Genomic DNA, 17,675 nt, shown 5'->3' with positions numbered 1-17,675 from the left:
CAATTGTATTTGTAGATTATCTCTTGAGCAACAATCATGTCAATTCTATAATTGTACACAAGTTTGATTTTTCCGACGAGGATGTAATGGGCTATTACATTTTATTTTTAAAGACGCTGAGTCTTAAACTCAATACGCATACCATACATTTCTTTTACAATGAAGTAAGTATTTTGGTACATATTGATTGAATTGAATTTAATCTTATTGACTAATTGCAGCATACAAATGACTTTCCGCTTTATACAGAGGCTATTAAATTCTTTAATCATCCCGAATCTATGGTTCGTATAGCAGTACGCACCATCTCACTAAATGTCTATAAAGTGCAAAATGCCAGTATGTTGCGGTTTATCAGAGACAAGTATGCAGTTAAAACATATCCCTGTAATCCCAGCGAAATAAAACAAGCCTTTTTTATTCTTATTTTATGTTTAGAACTGCCGCTCCTTATTTCAGTAATCTCGTATGGTTCATTGGCAAGCATATTTTGGAGTTAGACACTTGCGTGCGAACTGATATTGAGTAAGCACTACAAATAGCTCTTTACCGAAAAAATATCACTTATTTTTATATTTTTGTGCAGCCATCAATCAAATCAGAAACTGTCCAATTTGGTCGCCGAACATCTCGATCATTTACATTACCTGAACGATATTCTGCTACTCGAAATAGACGACTTGAATGCCGTACTTACCGAACATTTGCTGCACAAGCTCTTTGTGCCGCTTTATATCTTCTCACTTACGCCCGCGCCACCTCCTCCTTCACTCGCCGTGGCTACACAAAATCTAGCAGCGGTTCTAAATCGGCCAGTCGATATTGATATACAAGAGATTACTAATCCACGTGTATCATCAATTGTCGCCTTGTACCTGTTGTCTTTGGTCTTCTTGGTTGTAACACATTCGCCGCTAGTGCATGCCCTTGCCTGGGTGATACTAAATGGTGATCACAGTGTCTTTAAAGAGGGCGCTGCTGAAGTATTAAATGCTTATGTAGAGCATCGCTTGGCTGTTGTGCCTGGTTTTGGCGAGCCGCGTGAAAGTTTGGAGCAAGCATTAGAGACTGTAGGTGCTAACTCATATAGTTATAGCTATGAAGGTGACGATTTGAATACGGTTGAGGCCACAGCTGGTACAAGTACTACAGCAGCAGCAGCGGAAAATGTGGGAGAATCCATTGTTACAACAACAACTACGGATGCTGATGAGCAAAGAGCGGAAAGCGATGCGCAAGTGATAAAGCGTAAATTTTCAGCAGGCAAATCAAGCGTAGCTGCGCAAATTGTACTAAATAATGCCAAATTAGCTAATATCACCGACGAAGAGAAAGAGAAGCTACAGAAGCTAGGGCAGTCCTCTCAAGGGTTTAGCGAATTGAGCCGACCGTTTTTACAAATGGTGCTTTCAGCGTTGGACTGTACAGAGAATGATTATTTAGCGCTTTTGGCATTATGTCTCACTTACGCGATGGCCTACAACCGAGGTAAGTGTGTAAAAAGAAGCATTCGTAATACGCACACTGCGACATGGGCAAATATAAAGATCTTTTTTTGCTTTGTTTGAGATATCTTTCGAAACTACAAAGATAATTTCCTATGCCCATGTCGAAAATGTGGCTAATTGTTAGGTTGCATCCAACTTTTCACCATGTAACAAACGCTAAATCAACTTACTAATGCACCATATTGTTCTTCATTATTTTCTACTTTTTCATTTGTAATGCTATCCATTAAAATTCGAACGGTGATGTGTTTCTCACTACTTTATGCTTCATAAACTGACACTGTAGATGGTACGTAAAACTCTCATATGTATGTATGTACATATGTATTGTCATCTGTAAATTCCATCATATATATTTGTATGAGCCTTAGCATATATAATAATTTCTTAACCAACTAATCTGTAACTGTGTTTTTATTCATTTCTAAACAGGTGTGAAGAACGATTGGTTCGAACAAGTGCTTTCCAAATCTGCCAAAGGTTCTTATAGCTATAAAACGGAACTGATAGAACGTCTGCTGCACATAATATCGCTCTCCAGTCAGCCGTGTATGGAAGAGCAAAAACATATAAATAGTTGATTATATATTTTAGGCTATATTCATACATATTTATTTATTTTCTTCACAGCCTGTCGCATACGTCTCATTACGATTGAAATCGCTTTACAACTTCTTGTAACCTTCACTAAGCCTTGCACCGATGACGCGTGCATTACAGAAGCTCAGCAAGATGCATTATTTTTAGCGCGCAATCAGTCTATGGTGGTTTTACGCAACTTTTATAAATCCGAAGACATCTTTCTTGATCTTTTCGAGGATGAATTTAATGAAATGCGCAAAGCGATTTTGAATGTAGAATTTTTGTGTATGGACTCAACAATACTCCTACCACCAACTGGTACGCCCCTGACAGGCATAAATTTTACACGCCGCCTGCCGTGTGGCGAAGTGGAGAAGGCGCGTCGAGCCATACGTGTTTTCTTCCTGCTGCGTAGAACATGCCAACAATTTTTAAATGAAAAAGAAACATTGCTGCCGCTGACAAATACCTTGCACCTAGTGCAGGTGGATAACGTGTTAGACTTAAGTAAGTGCGAAATACAAATGTTTGCTTAAAAGATATACCTTGATTTGATAATTACGTGCCTCTAGATAACAGCGACTTAATTGCCTGCACCGTAATCAGCAAGGATAGCACCAAGCAGCGACGTTTCCTTGTTATAGATTCGTTGCAACTCATACTCGTTGAACCAGACGCCAAACTGCTAGGATGGGGTGTAGCTAAATTTGTTGGATTCCTGCAGGATGTAGAAGTGGTCGGCGATAAGGACGATTCGCGCTGTTTGCATATAACCGTACATCGTGGTGGCGCGACGCATAACCGTACGCCGCTATTATCGGCGAAATTCCTTTTCGACGATCACATACGCTGCATGGCTGCGAAACAAAGGCTGACAAAAGTACACTACCTATATATTTTGAATGTTTAATATATAATTTTGAAACTTCATACATTTTACAGGGCCGCAGCAAGGCACGCCAAAAGAAAATGTATCAAATCGCGCAACTCATCGAAATGCCGGGCCAAGTAGTCGACTCACCGGTCTATGCAGTAGCTGGTCTACGTGCTGGTAGTGTGGCCAGCAGCAGCTCTCGTTCCTCACGCGAACACCGTCCCATCTTGTCCACAGCGAATAGGGTGCCTGGCTTTGCTGCAGCTTTAAAACGCGATACAAATAATGGCGGTGGTGTAAGTCGCATACAAATGGCGCGAAATCGCTCAATCGAAGGGTTAGTCAAGTGTTGATTTTCATTTTTAAATACAAATACCTATGTATACATATTGCAAGCGTGCATTTGATTTTGACTTCTCTTATTTAGCATACGTAACGAGAGTGTTGGACGTCCACGTCGACGCAATTCCAATTCCAGTTCGCATTCGTCGACATCTCAAACGCGGGAAGTAAATTCATCACCCGGACGTGAACATTCGCCTAGCAGCTCTTCGCAGTCGCGGGAGCATTCACAGAATCGCACTTCAACACGTTCGCGTGACAGCAGTCCGCGCATGCCTAGACCGCGGTAACCTTTTTAGACCAAGCGAAAAAATAATATAATTTCTTATGAGTTGTTTTACAGCTCTGAAGAAATTCCGCTTGAAGATTTCCAACATTCACGCAACAATAGTCCACAATCACGTGGCAGTTCTTCATACGTTAATACGCCAACACGTGTACCTACGCCATCACGCGCGTTAAATTACGAACAGATCGCCATTTCTGTGCATAATGGTATGCCACGCGAAACGCATTCCCCAGCGCCGCTTAACCCAACGCAGCTAAATGGTGTTGCTATTGCAAAAGAAGTCGTTGTACCGGTCGCTAGCTCCGAAGAGACATCGTTTATTGGCAGCGAGGATGCACCATCGAGTGAGCAACGACGTCGCGGAATTATCGAAACAGTATAAAACTTATGAACTGCTGTAGATTTGCATTAGGTTAATATAGAGGATAATATACTAGTTTGTTTTGCGTTTATAATCCATAATCACAATATTCATATGTTTAATCAACAAAACAATAAAAATGAGGTTGAAAACTTTTACAAAAATTATTTACCGTAAATTTGTTTGAGAAAAATAGTGTTTCTTTTGTTTTTAGACATAAGGTACTCATACTGAAGGCAAATTGTGACGTAACATTAATCTATATTAAATGATATATTGAAATTATTAAAAATTCTTGATCTTTGACTTGTTTAGCCATATGTTTAAGCTGAATTTTGTAAAAAAAAAAATAGATACTAATGCCAACTGTGAGTAAAATTTAAAAAAAAAAATTTAAGCTACACGTATGTACGTACATACACATTGGACTATTATTGCAGCGGCAACAAACAACCTCTAAGCCGGGCAATTAGGTGTTTTTCAGGGACGACGGAAAGTTTGGAGGCTGGCCGGAATGCAAGTTAGGGAAATGTTACTGAAGTGACAGTTTTTGAGGAGGAATAAATCTGTCATTGGAAGGGTCCTTCAATTTCTCACTCGCCAGAATCCCAAAAGAACGCCTGTAGTGATTCCAAGTTTCCAAGTTTTTGTGAGGGTTTTAGTTTTTCTGCACTTCAAGGCTACAGAGGATTCCAATTCAAATGATGAAAGTGTATTACATATCGCCACTCTGTAACTTTGGATTAAGACACTGTCGTTATGAAATTTGCTTCACGTGCTTATCTTCGCACACATTCCAATGGCGCAAGACTGTGACTGAAAAAATGCTTGAAGTACCCTCTGAGAACACGTGAAGCAAACACTCCTTGTCGGAAATATAAACGTATCGTATTGAAAGCACAGGTAATGGGCATGGTTTCAGTGGACACACATTTCCTTCCAATGTTTCCCTGGATAGTTGACTCAAAAAAGATTAAATTTATTTAATAATAAATAAAACAAGGTCTTACTTTTTGTAACTTTTTTGTAAATAAATCAATGGTATTTTGTGTTTTACTTTTTGTGTATATTTTATTTGCATATTTCATTTAGCATTTTTTTATTATTTTTTTTCTAAAAATAGTATGCTTTTCCAAAAAGTTATTTTTTAATTATTTTATAATGCACGTGTAGTCTTAATTTCATTAAAATTAAAATTTAATTCATTACTAGGCTAATTCGTATTTGTTTTCCATTTTTTAACTTTTTTTGCTTTAAACGATTTTAAAGGTTAGTTTAAATATTGCATAAATTGTATATTTTTCATAAGTATTTATGTATGTATAGTGTTGTCTATTTTACGTAAGTAAACTTGAAAGAAGTCGCCCAAAGGAGTTTATGTAATATGTATGTATTTATGTACATACCAGAGCAGGTATACTCCTTTACACATTAAACATAAGCGTCAAACGAATGTAAATTTATTCATGTGTATATATCGTTACCTTAATTCACAAAGGCCCCTAACCTTTTTGGAAACTGCGTTTTTCACAGATTTTGATAGGATGCATTAAAATACACCTTCAATAAAAATTTTTAAGTTTTAGTACCAAAGACAACGAAGTTACGGCCACTTTGTTAAAAGCCCTACCTGTGTTTGATACCCTTTTTATAATATTTGTTTACTTCTCCTATAAAATAAAAAGTGGTTGGTTAGGGCCTTTGTGAATTAGGGTGACGATATGTATGTATGTACATAAACGTATACGTAGCGTTCAAATATGCAATAACAATCAATAAATTAAACGGAAATATAAACAAATTTATAACTTGTTTTTGTTGCTTCTAATAATTGGAAATGTTGTACCTTTAAGGATGAGCGTCGTTTGATTTTTTAGTTGAGTTAAAGAACAATTAATAATAATTGTGAAGAAATAATAAAACAAATGAAAAATAATTCTTTTTCTTTTTTTTTTTGATTAAAAAATTCAAGTTATTTAACTGCGACTAGACCGAACGCACGAATAACAATCAATTCACCCTCCGTAGGGTCGAATAGCTAACAAATGCAATGTCTGCTTATGAGTGTCAATGTGTCGCTAGCTTGAAGATTTGTAAATATTTACCGTGTGTATTTCATTCGAATTGATAAATATTCACGCAGCTCACGCCAACAAGGTTATGTAGCAAATGCACAAAAAAAAACTCCCGTCTTCATACTTAACCTTTGCACCCTGCTAATTTGTGTTGTTGTTATCGCTTATTTGAATGGGTGGTAACCAAGTGTAGAAGAGTATGTAAGCAGCACCGGAAACCACATTAGAAGTATCCAACGGCGTGACGACCTGGTCATCGAACTTGAACCATCTGTTGCATGAGTAATATTAAATAGCAATAAATATCGCCAACTAAATATTTTAAAAGCGCGTCTGTACGTACCTGGCATAATTACCACTTTTACAGAACGCTGTGTAGTGGCCGCTCTCCATGGAGCCGTAATGATTAGATACGCCATAAAGTTGATACGTTTTCGGTGTCACCGAACGCGATTCGGATTTGGCAATGTAGGGTGTCATATCGAGATTTTCGAGCGGAAAGCGTAGATAGTTTTGTTTCTTTTTGTACGAATTACCAACAGCATCAGAATCGGCATAGAATCTTAAATTGAATTGAAATTTTTGTTAAAAAGTTAGTAAGTAGAATTGTTGAGAAAAAAATTTTTATTGTTGGTTCTAGTTTTCAAAATGACTGCATGTAAATAACGCAGACAAATTAAAGTAATAACACCAAGTGTAATTCACCTTTTGAGATGTATCACCAATACAGGTGGCAGTTTTGAAATATCCAATTTCTTCACAGCATCGCGTTTCTTCTGGCAATTCGGACAATTCCAACCGTGTATACGTTCACCGCTAAAGTACATATCCATGCATTGGCTAAGATAGCAAAGATTTGCATTTGAAGGCAGTTCCAGGCTTAGATTTGAAAAACACTCATATGTGGCCGACTCTTTGTTGCAGTCGACACATTTGACGGTACTTTTTATTTGGCCATAGAATAAATGCAGTATGAGACTCTCTTTTGCTTTGGTAAATTCAAGCCACGCCTTCTCGGACGGTGTTATGTTATCACGTGCCTTCTCGGGTACGTTCAACGTTTGCAAATCGGAATGTAGCCAATCCATAAGTATGGTAAGAAATTCGTGTGAATCCTGCTGTTCGATGCCGCGGAAGATTTGCTGATATTGACCCATAACGTACTGTTTAGCAAATGTTGTGCGACAAAGAAAGAGTTCAATGATTTAATACATAATTAATCAAGGATTTGTTATAACATTTTATATATGTAGATTCTGGAAAAAGCATAGGTATGTACATACATACATATGTATATATTAACATAGATAAAAACAAAGGCATGATGCCATTGTCACCTTTATAAATATCATTTACATGCAATATACATATGTACATATGCATGTATGTATATGTTAGAACATTCGTATATGCAAGTATGTATACATATGCATATATGAATATACGCATATGTTACACATTGCTAAGACTCTGAATTTTATTATACACTTACACGCAAGTCCTTGCTAGCAACACATTTATAGTTGCCATTCCATAAAACTTTAATGAGCGCCGCCACCTCCTCGACAATATGACCCTTCGTCTTATTGCTGCGACTTATGTAGTTCTTATATTTGTCAGTTATACAGTATTCGGTGAGCTGTGGGGTATTGCTGAGGCACTGTATTATACTGTTCATGTAGCAGGTGTTGCCCAAGTTTTTTAGGCCGGTCAAGCCGCGACCCTAAGAAAGCAGTAAAAACAAAATTAATTAACCTTGAACTGATTGATACATATACAGGCCACTTAATAAAAATATATTTTGTTGTTACTGATATTATGTAACTACTGATTATACGCCACGAAAGCTAATCCTGAACAATTTTCTTTGTTAGCTGTATAGTTAATAAATGATTATATCTGTAGGCTTAAAACCACAACTTAAGTGATTTCAGAAGTTTTAACTTTAGAGGAGAACAGTTTTCTACAAAAATTGAATATTTTATAAAACAAAAAAAATCTGAAATAACAGATATCGACTCATAAACTAATACTTTCAATTAAAAATGTGTAAAATTTAAGGGAAAGAACGTAAACTATAGTATTTTAAATCTCACGGATTCAGACTTACTTAATACTCCTATGCCCTGCATGTGAAATAAACCTCTTCATTTTCATCTTTTGCCTTAAAACTGTTCATCCGACTTCTATCTCTCTTTACTCTAACCTTGTAGAAACAAGACGTTTCCTTAGCCTGCGATTAGTTGGGCCTAATGATTATACATAAGTATGTACATATGTACATATGTATATCGGACGCTATAAATATTCCACACAATTGCGAACCATGTAAGCATTTACTATAATATACAGCCCAAAAATATGCAAGACTTTTTAACGCACCCGTTTCAATGGAAAAAACGATGTGTAAAATAAAATATGCGTCGCCGGTATATTCAATTTAACGCCTGCGACCACAATCATCTTAAAATATTATTTTTAATACTACTTTTATTGGTTATAAAAATTGTAAACGATTGTAAAATTTTTGGCTTTGAGTTGGCGATTGTTGGCGTTTGGGATTGCGCGCACAACAACATGCTTTGAGTAGAGACAACGACAGACTGAGGCAGCAGCCAATAGAAAAAGTTCGGTTGCCTCTGGTCAGACACGACAAATAACGCCTAGACATATGTGCACAAGAATATGACAAAGGAACACTCTTGAAGGAGGTAATTTAATGTATGTAATATAGTTTTTGAACTTGCCTATGTTTAGGCGCTATGGTGGGCATGCATTTACATGTGAGCTGATGCTCACGCCCAACAAACATTGATTTTCTGGGTTTGTTAGGTGGTCATTGAAAATTGGCGCATTCCACACTTTTTTGAGTGGCAGAGGATAGTACTTGTAGTAGCTGAGTGAATTTGTATGTATGTAGTATGTAGGTAACACAGATACATATATACTCGTATGCAAATGTACATATGGGTACATGGAGGAAATGTAGGCGGGTCACGTTAATGAAAATAACAGTCGGTCATTAACACATTCAACGTAGACTGCCTTATGACGGTTGGCATGGTCGTTAAAAAATGCGTGTATACTGTTGCGAAACGTGACTAAGAAACGGATGATGACGATATCGAAATGTTAAGATATTGTGTTATGAACACAAAGCATGTACAATGTACAAATAGTTGTTGCTGACTTTTCAAAGTACGATTTTGCTTATTTCGCAAAAAAAAAACTATTCATAATTACAAATCATTAGACGCGATTAAAGATCTGTAATTTGAAATGTCTGTATTCAAAATTTAATAAATTATACTTGAGTCCAAACGCAGAAAATTCGAACTTTTTTGTTTTGCGATTCTCTGTCGCTAGATAACGAAGGTAACTCAGCTATATTTACTGATAAGATTTGAAGAAACAGCTTTTTGGCAAATGCTTAACCATTCATATTAATTGTTATAATGAGTAAGCTCACCAATTCATCATATTTGAAAGCGTACGTACTCTCAATGAAAAATAAGCGAAAATGGAAAATTGTTTACGTCGTGACGTAAGTGGCGCACATGAGTCTACCGCTTTCTTTTAAGACACTCAACCTTTTTACATTACAAACGTGATTCATTGGTATGCATTTGCAACGTGCCCCAATATATTTACTTACCACTGCGCCGGGTACCGGTGAGAAATCGCGTTGTCTATCTATTATATAGGTGGATGTACTGCTCTGCGGTTTCACAGATCGATCGAATTGTGGTATTTTTGGTTTGGATATATCGTCATCTTTGTCCATTGGTGCCCGTGCTAGCGCCATTGCCGTGGCTAACTGTTGGTCACGTTGTTGCTTTTCCCTTTCCAGCTGCTCGTTAAGCCTTTGTCGCTCTTGTATTTTATCCTCAATTTGGCGTGTAGTCTTTTCGATATCAGCTTTTTCGTTGGGTGTTAACTCATCTTCTTCTTCTTTTTTAATGAGTTTATATTTCTCGATTTCATCTAAAAGGCGATCGTTCTCAGTTTTCTGTAAATTAAGGAAATGTAGATCAAATATGTTTTTATGAAGTTGTACTAGTTTTTTTTTCATACATAATCTGTAGCTTCACTCTCTAACTGCATTATATAGTAAAGCAGTTCTTTTTCGGTTGCTGACATTGGCATTTTATCGGGACTTTGTTTATTTTTCTCAAATATAGAGTCCAATTTTTGTGAAGCTTTCTTTAGCTGTTCATCATTAACTTGCGCTTTCTCCATCAACTCTTTCTGCTCCTTAGCTAGCTCAACAATAGGTTTTTGCTTCTGTTCGTACGTTTTCATAGCAGCCATTTTACTAGAGCGATCAACGCTTGGTGGTGGTGACAATGCGAAAGTAAGGGGTCGCGACAAACTACTTCCTGGCCTGGACGTATAACTCTGACCACTTATTTCATCCTTCATTGTAATATCATTTATTGATGGATATTCAATGTCGTCAATTAGATCAAAATCGTTGTTGTTCTGCTGCGGCGCTTGCACGCTGGGATTAGTGCACAATGTTGGGTACATCATAATGAAGAACTCGTAGCCACCTTGTAGAATTCTGATTGGTGAACGGTAAATAACATCTGGGTCCCACTGCAAATACGTTTCAGATTATTATTTTTTTATTAAAAAATTTTCAGAACCACACTTTTTGTAGTATATCGAGCAGAATTCCAATAGGGGAAGTTGGAGGCGGGTTGGCATCTCTACTATTCCAATCTATTAGCACAACTTGTTCTTTTACTGAGCGAGCTGACCATAAAACCTTGGCACCATTTTCTAGTTTGTCTTGTAGTTTTCCAGCCGACATACTATAAATAGTGAATAAGTAAAGAAAAGCGGCGGAAAAGGCAAATTATGTTTTCACTTACCCTGCACAGATGTGTTCCTCGGGTACATTAAAAGAGTACTGATATGTCAGATGCGATGTCTCATAATCTTTACTCGATCGACAATCCATTACTAGCACATTGCTTTGCTTCATAAGCCCGAATAATTCTTCACATTTTATAACACCTAACGATTGCAACGTATAGTAACTGCCTAAAAAATTTGAGGTGGCAGGACTTGGTGTATCCGCTTTCAACAGGTCAAATTTCTCTGACGCGCTCAGCTCGTTGTAGTCACGGACGTGTTCGCTAAGTTTAGAAGTAGGTGCTACAAGGGCTGCGGATTGCGTAGCGGCATGGGCAAGCTGTTTCGCCTCATAACGGCGGCTAAGTGATGAGTTAAGCAGCTCCAGTTTGTTCATTGTGACCTTGTTATTGGAATTACCACCAAGTGCTTGCCGTACAGTATGCTTAAGTTCAGGATAGTCAGGTTTTTTATGTATGCAATGAAGTAAATTGAAATACTTCATATATAAGACATAGGCAAGCTCTTCATCGCCCTCTCGATAATATTTATCCGCTTCACGTAGCAACTTCCTCGCTGATTCAACCAGTCTGAAAAGACGTTTTTTTTTTTAATAAAATTATGGTACTTTAGGCACATAGCCAACTATATACTGTATGTGCCCATTTATGTATATGCATGTGTGCGTACTTACATATGAGTTTTCTTCGTGCGCGCATCAGGAATCTCGGAATGTTTTTCCAAATCATTTAAATTTTTACCTAAGTGTAAATCTTTCACTTGTGCCATTTTTGGCATGGCTTAAAATGTAAAATTTTCTTCGAAGTGATTCCCGGCCGGTTCCTGTGGCAGTAATATGCAATGCACTACGTGTAGATACGTCGATATTCCTATCCTGTCAGGAACAGTGGATATTTAAACCAAATTCGCCGGACAAGGGAACCTGTTTAATTATTAATATTTTGGTATTAATTTAGCACAAGCAGCAGCCCAATTTAATCAAAAACAAATTGTTAAAAGATTTAACTAAATCGCGTACAAAATTTCATTTTGCGTCAGTGAGAAAATGACGTTTCACCTGACTATCGATAATTAATTAGTCAGCTGATTGTGGTGATGGGATTTAGTGGTTATCGACGACTTTGCAAATAATCAATTTGTAAATACAATTTATGAAAATAATATCCATATCGAATGGGATTATATTAGTTATAAAATAAAGCTTGTATTTAGATGACTGTGAATTTTTAAGATAATGAATAATTGCGCAATGAACTAAACTACAATGGAATTCAATTCGAATTATCGATGACTGTTTTTAGTTACACTTTCGAGTATACATGCAGATGGTTGGCGCCAGTTTCCTTTTCCGCTGTCGTTTGTCATTTGGCTTTACGTATTCGATTTTAACTTCTTTTCCGGTGCTTTAAGCGTTTGTTAGTGAATTTTATAAAAAGCAGAAAATGTTTATTATTAAATTTATTTTTTAGTGATTATGTGATTGCAAATGTGTGTTAATGTTGTGTTGTGTTTTATTTAATATTAGAATGGCTTTGTGATAGCAATATAAATATCTAATATCCGGAAGTCCTCTGCTGTGGCAATTAGGAACGCTAGATTTGTAAGGCAGGTAAGAAAATCACTACTGCTCAACCTTTTGCACATGCATGCATGCATGTATGTATGTATGTATAAGGATATTAAAAATGCATCGTTTCGAAAAGTATTAGGGTAGATACTTGCATTATTTTTTCTCGTTTATCTATACATATTCAATGAAAGAAAAATTTGCTAAGTCCAAAAGAGCCATCGAAAATCCGACAAAACCAAAATAATCAGCCTTATCATGGGTTTAATTTTCCCCGAACCGGTTCACTTTTGGTTTCCATGATTTTATTATGGGCGGATGACAACTGTTCGGTGAATTTTTTTCAAACGAAACTCAGCATAAGGCAGAATAAGAAATCTTTTAATACATAGTGAATTCTTCTTCTACGTATCGAGTTTTTCTTTGCTTTAAACACGCAAATTGTTGTATTCAAAGATTTGCGAAAAACTTGACGAAAATGGCCATAACATTTTTTTCCTCTCCTGTAAAAAAAAAAATAAAAATGCATTAGCAAGTTTGCACTCTAAGTTAGCGATATGTGACATACATACATAACAACACATTTTAAAACAATTTAAACATTTTTCTATTTAATATATGTATATGTACAGTAAGCGGACATCTCCTATTAGCGGACACATTCTTGGGAACGAACAATTTTTTTTTTTCATACAAAATGCTCTCTCATGCACGGACTTTCCGATAAACGGACGCGGACACTCATAAATGTCCAGTTATGAAAAAAATCTCCCATAAGCGGACGCGAAGCTTTAAGAAGCGGTCAATTTTGTTTTCTTTTTTTCAGTCAGATGTTGACTCTTGCGCTTCTACATATGAATTGTGCACAAGAACATAGTCCACATTCAAAGATATTTTATTTTCTAAAAAAAGTGTTGCCTTTTCGTTGCTCTCTTCTTGCTGCTTTTGCGAAGCGGGTAATGAGATTTGTCGGAAGGTAATATTGCTACCTTAGAGTGAAAAGTTGCTAAGTCCATTTTTTTAATTTTACAGGAGAAAAAAAAAATTTTTCCTAAACCACTTTCTTTAAGTATTTTACAAAACTCTGAATGCAATGCTTCGCGTTATTCATATTAGATCCGCACTGTTCGTTGGATTTCAAGAAATGAGGTGTCAAATAAAAGGGCTCGGCTTTTACATGTTCAATAATGTATTACTTTTTGAGTAGGGTTTGCCACCTATTTAAAAATTATTATTTTATCTGAAAATGGTATGAAGCAACGTCCGAGATTTTTCGACCACGCCCATCAAGGCATACGCAACAAAACAGAGAAGCTCGGCAAACCACTACTATATGTGTAAGTGCGAATCTATTACTATTATTATTCTCGAAAATTGCTGTACAGATTTGGTCGAGATTTTACTTAATATAATCTGTATTGATAGGGGTTTCATATTTAGTACTTAGAATTTCTATAGGGTTGCCATCTGTCTAAAAATTATAAGATTACAAAAAGTGAGATGTGAAGTGAGTTTTTGAGTAGAGTTGCCACCTTTCTAAAAATAATAAGTTTTTTCAAAATCCATTGGACTAAAAAATGAGGTACCAAGTGAAAGAATGTGGTCTCCGGATGTGCAATAAGCTTTTATATTATTTTAGTGTGATTGCCACCTATTTAAAAATTACTACCTTACATATAATACCTGAAGGCGCACTTTCTTCAAAATAGTTTTTTTTGTTAGTCACTCATTTATTTCAAAAACAACTCAGGTGTTACAATAAAAAGAGAGAAATTAATGAGGTACATTATTATAAATTTTTTTGTAGGTACCTATATTTTAACATTCTAATAAAACGTACATTACAAATATAATGAGGCGCCCCCTCCTTTTTGTTTTCCAAAATAACTTAATTTTTTTTGCCGAAAACCACTTAAAAGTTTGAACTTGTACTCTCTTCTTGCGTTTCTACGTGTACGTACTCAAAAGAGTCTTCGCAATCAGTATCAAAGCCATAAGGGACAAGATCAAATATTCCATCATCCGATTCAATGCCTCATTCGTGAATACGGTTGCTATCATCGTCGAAGGACATGGTTACCTCTTATAAATATACGTAAATAATTATGTACATTAGGGTGGTTCTTATGTGTATGAAGCAAATTTTTACATCAGATTTCCTAAGCCTCAACCCGTTCGTCGATGCTACTATATTCGAAGATATCACATATAAATTTTGGTCCCTATTGGAGACGGTTAAGGCGTATCGTCCAGGGTGCAAAGTTCATATTACCCTATAAAGACGTCTTAATCGACTCCAATCGTGACCAAAATTTATATGTGATATCCTCGACTTTAGTAGTATCGATTGTAGGTAGTAAATGAAAAAAATATATATATTTTTAATTTTTTGAGTCTCTATAGAGGAATCTGTACTTTGCCCCCTGTGCACACGCCTTAACCGTCTCCAATCGGGACCAAAATTTATATGTAATATTTGTCACCATGGTATTACCGATTGAGGGGTGAGACTGTAAAAAATCGATAATTAGATTTTTTAAGGACCACCCTTATGTACACACATAAATAATTAAAAATAATAGTAGTAAATGCTTACCTTGAAATTGACCAGAATATTCTTGCAGCAAAAACCTAAATACAAATTGAATTCGATATTTATATTTTTTAGCAATTTTGTAAATCACGGAATAAAAACAGGTAGAAATAAAACAAGTACAGTAGTTAGATCCTTTCGGATATGATGAAAGTTTTAATTTTCCTTGCCTCCTGCATCAAAACCTAATTTTTCCAGGCACGGTAATCATTATGAGCAAAATAATTTAAATCAGCATTTAAACATTATTTTATGAGGTTTTTTTATCGAAAAAAATAAAAATCAAGTAATAATAATTAATTTGGGCGAACAATTAAAACCAAATATTAGTTAATTATTATTTTTAATCTTTATTGGTTAAACTCGAAAAATAAAAATCATTGTAAATTACAGTGGGACGTATAAATAACATTGTTTTGCGACGATTACAACTTGTTGATTTTTTTAACTAAAAAAAATTATGATTATTTTCCGTTCTTGATTTTTTCATAAAAAGTCACCTTAGCAATATTTCACTCTAAGTTAACGCTGTATGAAAGTTTTGATAAAATAGCAGCATAATTTACTCTCCTGACTGCATTCTACTTTTTTAAATAATACACATACATATGTACATATTTATAATTCTTTTTTTTTCTTTTGTTTAATCGTGAAACACTCAAATTTACACTTAAAAATTTAGCACTTCGCACGCACAGCCATCTTGACCTGCTTGAGCGAATATTCGGGACCATGAAAAGTTTCCCAATACATACCCTCCTTGAATTTGTCATTCTCACCATGCAAGTAGTTACCAAAAATATTACTTTAAATAAAAAAAAAAAAACAGATTCGTTAAATAAAGTAGATTTTCAAAAGAAATTTCACACCCACAACACTTACGCTTCCATGCAATTCTTAAACCAACCCGGACTATTGTACTCCTCACTGCAGCTACCCTGCGATTTGGCATCATTGTCACGATCCACGGCACTGAACTGCTGACCCTCGTGGTACATAAACGAATCGCCAGCTGTGCCATGATAGACGCCTAATATGCCCAACTTGTAGGCGGCACGTTCATTGAAGACGCTGAAATCACTGTAGTGCGCATATTTCTTTAAACCTTTGAAATCCTCCAAGTCAATGCGAAATTCGAAGAATCCACTAAATGTGAGCTCGTGTAGACGCTGCAAGCCCAAGAAGAACTCACTATTTTCACCAACATTACCAAAACCCTGCTTGTAAGAATCCCAAGTGAGATTATGAAAGGCAACAGAGCCATCGAAACGCTGCAAGACGACTATCCAACGCTCAGCATCGCAGAGCACCTTGAAAGCTGGTACTTTCGCATCGTCAAGTTGAATTTCACTAACACCGCTAGTTTGACAAATTTGTGCCAAACGCTCGGAACATTTGTGTTGACTGCTGCTGACGCCTGCGGAGGTGGAACCGCGCGCTGATTGTAAAGTGTAAGCGCGTTGGTGAAGTTGGTGCTGCGACTCGACATCTTGAAGGCTTATAGCGGCAAGGAGAAATCAAATTTAATTATTATTTAATAAATATATGTACATACATAAATAATAAAGTTAATAAATACTTGTCTGCTGCATGCTGCTTACGATGTGCATGAGGAGCATGTATACAAGCTGCTGACGGTTCGATTTCCGGTTGCGGTGTTAGGTTGGCCACTTTTCCATTTAGTGTTTTCAATCTGAAAAACCAAGTATGTATGTATGTATGTATGTATAAAATTTTTATGGCTTATATTCAAAAAACTCGATCTGCAATTTTTACAAAAACTTCTTTCTTACGTAACTATCATCACTGATGTTAATTTTAACTAGTAAATTCTTCTAATAAGCGATATACAAGGTCAGCAAGTTAACATCATTGATGACCGTTTAGTCTTAGGTGGATTTTTATATCAGAATCTCTTTTTTGCAAAAATTAAAGATAGGACCGTCGATATGTAAATCAAACTATCATAAAACTGCGTCAACTCTTCTATATAAAATAGGCATTATCCATACTCACTTTGACAAAATTTCGTTTAGTTTCTCCTCTAGGCAATCACCATCACATCCTGGTGCTGCCTGCACCGCAAATTGTTTGAAGTGGAAAAATCCAAATACAATTATGAAAATTGTTGGCAAAAATTTTGTTCCATGCCACAACATGTTTGCACACCACAATGCTCAAATTGTCAGTGAGATTTCAGAGCCTTTCTTAATATGTAGTACACAAACATATGTATACATACAGTAGGTACAGTATAGATCGAGATAAAGACAATTGTTATTTGCATTGTTTCAGAAATAATCTGTGTTTGAGTGCAAAGTTTATCAGTGCTGAATCGGAATACATATTGGGGAAACCTAAGTTAACCCTCTGGTGATCGCAGGTTTTTTTTTTAGTAAATATTGTTAAACTCGAGCGCACTTGCGCACAGGGTATTATAACTTTGTTCGCATAACGGTTGTTTGTAACAGCCTAAAGGAATCGAGATAGATATAGACAAATGTATACATAAATGATCAGAATGGAAAGAGAAGTCGATTAAGCCATGTCTGTCTATGCGTCCGTCCGTACGTATGTCCGTGTACATAATAACTCGAGCAAAA

At 36.1% G+C, this 17,675-nt stretch overlaps 3 protein-coding genes across 7 annotated transcripts in view; 1 reads left to right on the top strand and 2 right to left on the bottom strand.

The window, feature by feature from the left end:
- Positions 1 to 4,123, top strand: part of LOC118741359 (protein CLEC16A homolog) — a 5,030-nt gene extending 907 nt beyond the window's left edge. Inside the window, exons 3-13 of one of the 3 annotated variants that reach the window (XM_036473316.1) lie at positions 16 to 164; positions 222 to 364; positions 439 to 525; positions 587 to 1,488; positions 1,795 to 1,797; positions 1,941 to 2,057; positions 2,139 to 2,597; positions 2,663 to 2,970; positions 3,033 to 3,301; positions 3,392 to 3,592; positions 3,650 to 4,123. In XM_036473316.1, coding sequence (XP_036329209.1) covers positions 16 to 164; positions 222 to 364; positions 439 to 525; positions 587 to 1,488; positions 1,795 to 1,797; positions 1,941 to 2,057; positions 2,139 to 2,597; positions 2,663 to 2,970; positions 3,033 to 3,301; positions 3,392 to 3,592; positions 3,650 to 3,977 — 2,966 coding nt within the window. In that variant the 3' untranslated portion in view covers positions 3,978 to 4,123. Of the gene's footprint in view, positions 1 to 15; positions 165 to 221; positions 365 to 438; positions 526 to 586; positions 1,489 to 1,794; positions 1,798 to 1,940; positions 2,085 to 2,138; positions 2,598 to 2,662; positions 2,971 to 3,032; positions 3,302 to 3,391; positions 3,593 to 3,649 lie in introns of all 3 variants that reach the window. The other 2 variants (XM_036473308.1, XM_036473324.1) reach the window with 2 other exon arrangements.
- Positions 4,124 to 5,192: 1,069 nt separating this feature from the next.
- On the bottom strand, positions 5,193 to 11,973 carry LOC118741339 (ubiquitin carboxyl-terminal hydrolase 15). Of its 3 annotated transcripts, XM_036473288.1 has the most exons (10): positions 11,931 to 11,948; positions 11,586 to 11,834; positions 10,909 to 11,481; positions 10,686 to 10,848; positions 10,106 to 10,630; positions 9,687 to 10,040; positions 7,524 to 7,754; positions 6,737 to 7,194; positions 6,375 to 6,593; positions 5,193 to 6,302 (listed from the first exon to the last, which is right to left on the bottom strand). In XM_036473288.1, exons 2-10 carry the CDS (start codon positions 11,687 to 11,689, stop codon positions 6,173 to 6,175), a joined length of 2,757 nt encoding a protein of 918 aa, XP_036329181.1. In that variant the 5' UTR covers positions 11,690 to 11,834; positions 11,931 to 11,948; the 3' UTR covers positions 5,193 to 6,172. The 3 variants fall into 3 exon arrangements, with proteins under 3 accessions (XP_036329181.1, XP_036329173.1, XP_036329190.1); XM_036473280.1 differs by having other exon boundaries at positions 11,586 to 11,973; XM_036473297.1 differs by lacking the exons at positions 9,687 to 10,040; positions 10,106 to 10,630; positions 10,686 to 10,848; ... (1 more) ...; positions 11,586 to 11,834; positions 11,931 to 11,948 and adding an exon at positions 8,414 to 8,539.
- A 3,552-nt stretch (positions 11,974 to 15,525) lies between these two features.
- On the bottom strand, positions 15,526 to 17,269 carry LOC118741329 (microfibril-associated glycoprotein 4-like). The gene is made up of 4 exons (XM_036473269.1): positions 17,089 to 17,269; positions 16,652 to 16,765; positions 15,955 to 16,569; positions 15,526 to 15,877 (listed from the first exon to the last, which is right to left on the bottom strand). Exons 1-4 carry the CDS (start codon positions 17,229 to 17,231, stop codon positions 15,751 to 15,753), a joined length of 999 nt encoding a protein of 332 aa, XP_036329162.1. The 5' UTR covers positions 17,232 to 17,269; the 3' UTR covers positions 15,526 to 15,750.
- Between the last annotated feature and the right edge of the window lie 406 nt (positions 17,270 to 17,675).

This window comes from Rhagoletis pomonella, unplaced genomic scaffold (genome assembly GCF_013731165.1).
Source record: "Rhagoletis pomonella isolate Grant_MI unplaced genomic scaffold, Rhpom_1.0 Rhpom_scaffold_00001, whole genome shotgun sequence".
Taxonomy (NCBI): domain Eukaryota; kingdom Metazoa; phylum Arthropoda; class Insecta; order Diptera; family Tephritidae; genus Rhagoletis; species Rhagoletis pomonella.
Note: the sequence above shows the minus strand (reverse complement) of the source record. Positions and strands in the feature narration are given on the sequence as shown.

Coding starts and splice junctions, on each gene's coding strand:
- LOC118741339 (XM_036473280.1), bottom strand. CDS start 11,689: ATGCCAAAAATGGCACAAGTGAAAGATTTACACTTAGGTAAAAATTTA. Junction 10,849..10,908: donor GAGGAACACATCTGTGCAGG/GTAAGTGAAAAC, acceptor CACTATTTATAG/TATGTCGGCTGGAAAACTAC. Junction 7,195..7,523: donor TTGCTAGCAAGGACTTGCGT/GTAAGTGTATAA, acceptor TTTGCTAAACAG/TACGTTATGGGTCAATATCA.
- LOC118741329 (XM_036473269.1), bottom strand. CDS start 17,231: ATGTTGTGGCATGGAACAAAATTTTTGCCAACAATTTTCATAATTGTA. Junction 16,766..17,088: donor CTAAACGAAATTTTGTCAAA/GTGAGTATGGAT, acceptor TTGGTTTTTCAG/ATTGAAAACACTAAATGGAA. Junction 16,570..16,651: donor AAGCAGCATGCAGCAGACAA/GTATTTATTAAC, acceptor TGCCGCTATAAG/CCTTCAAGATGTCGAGTCGC.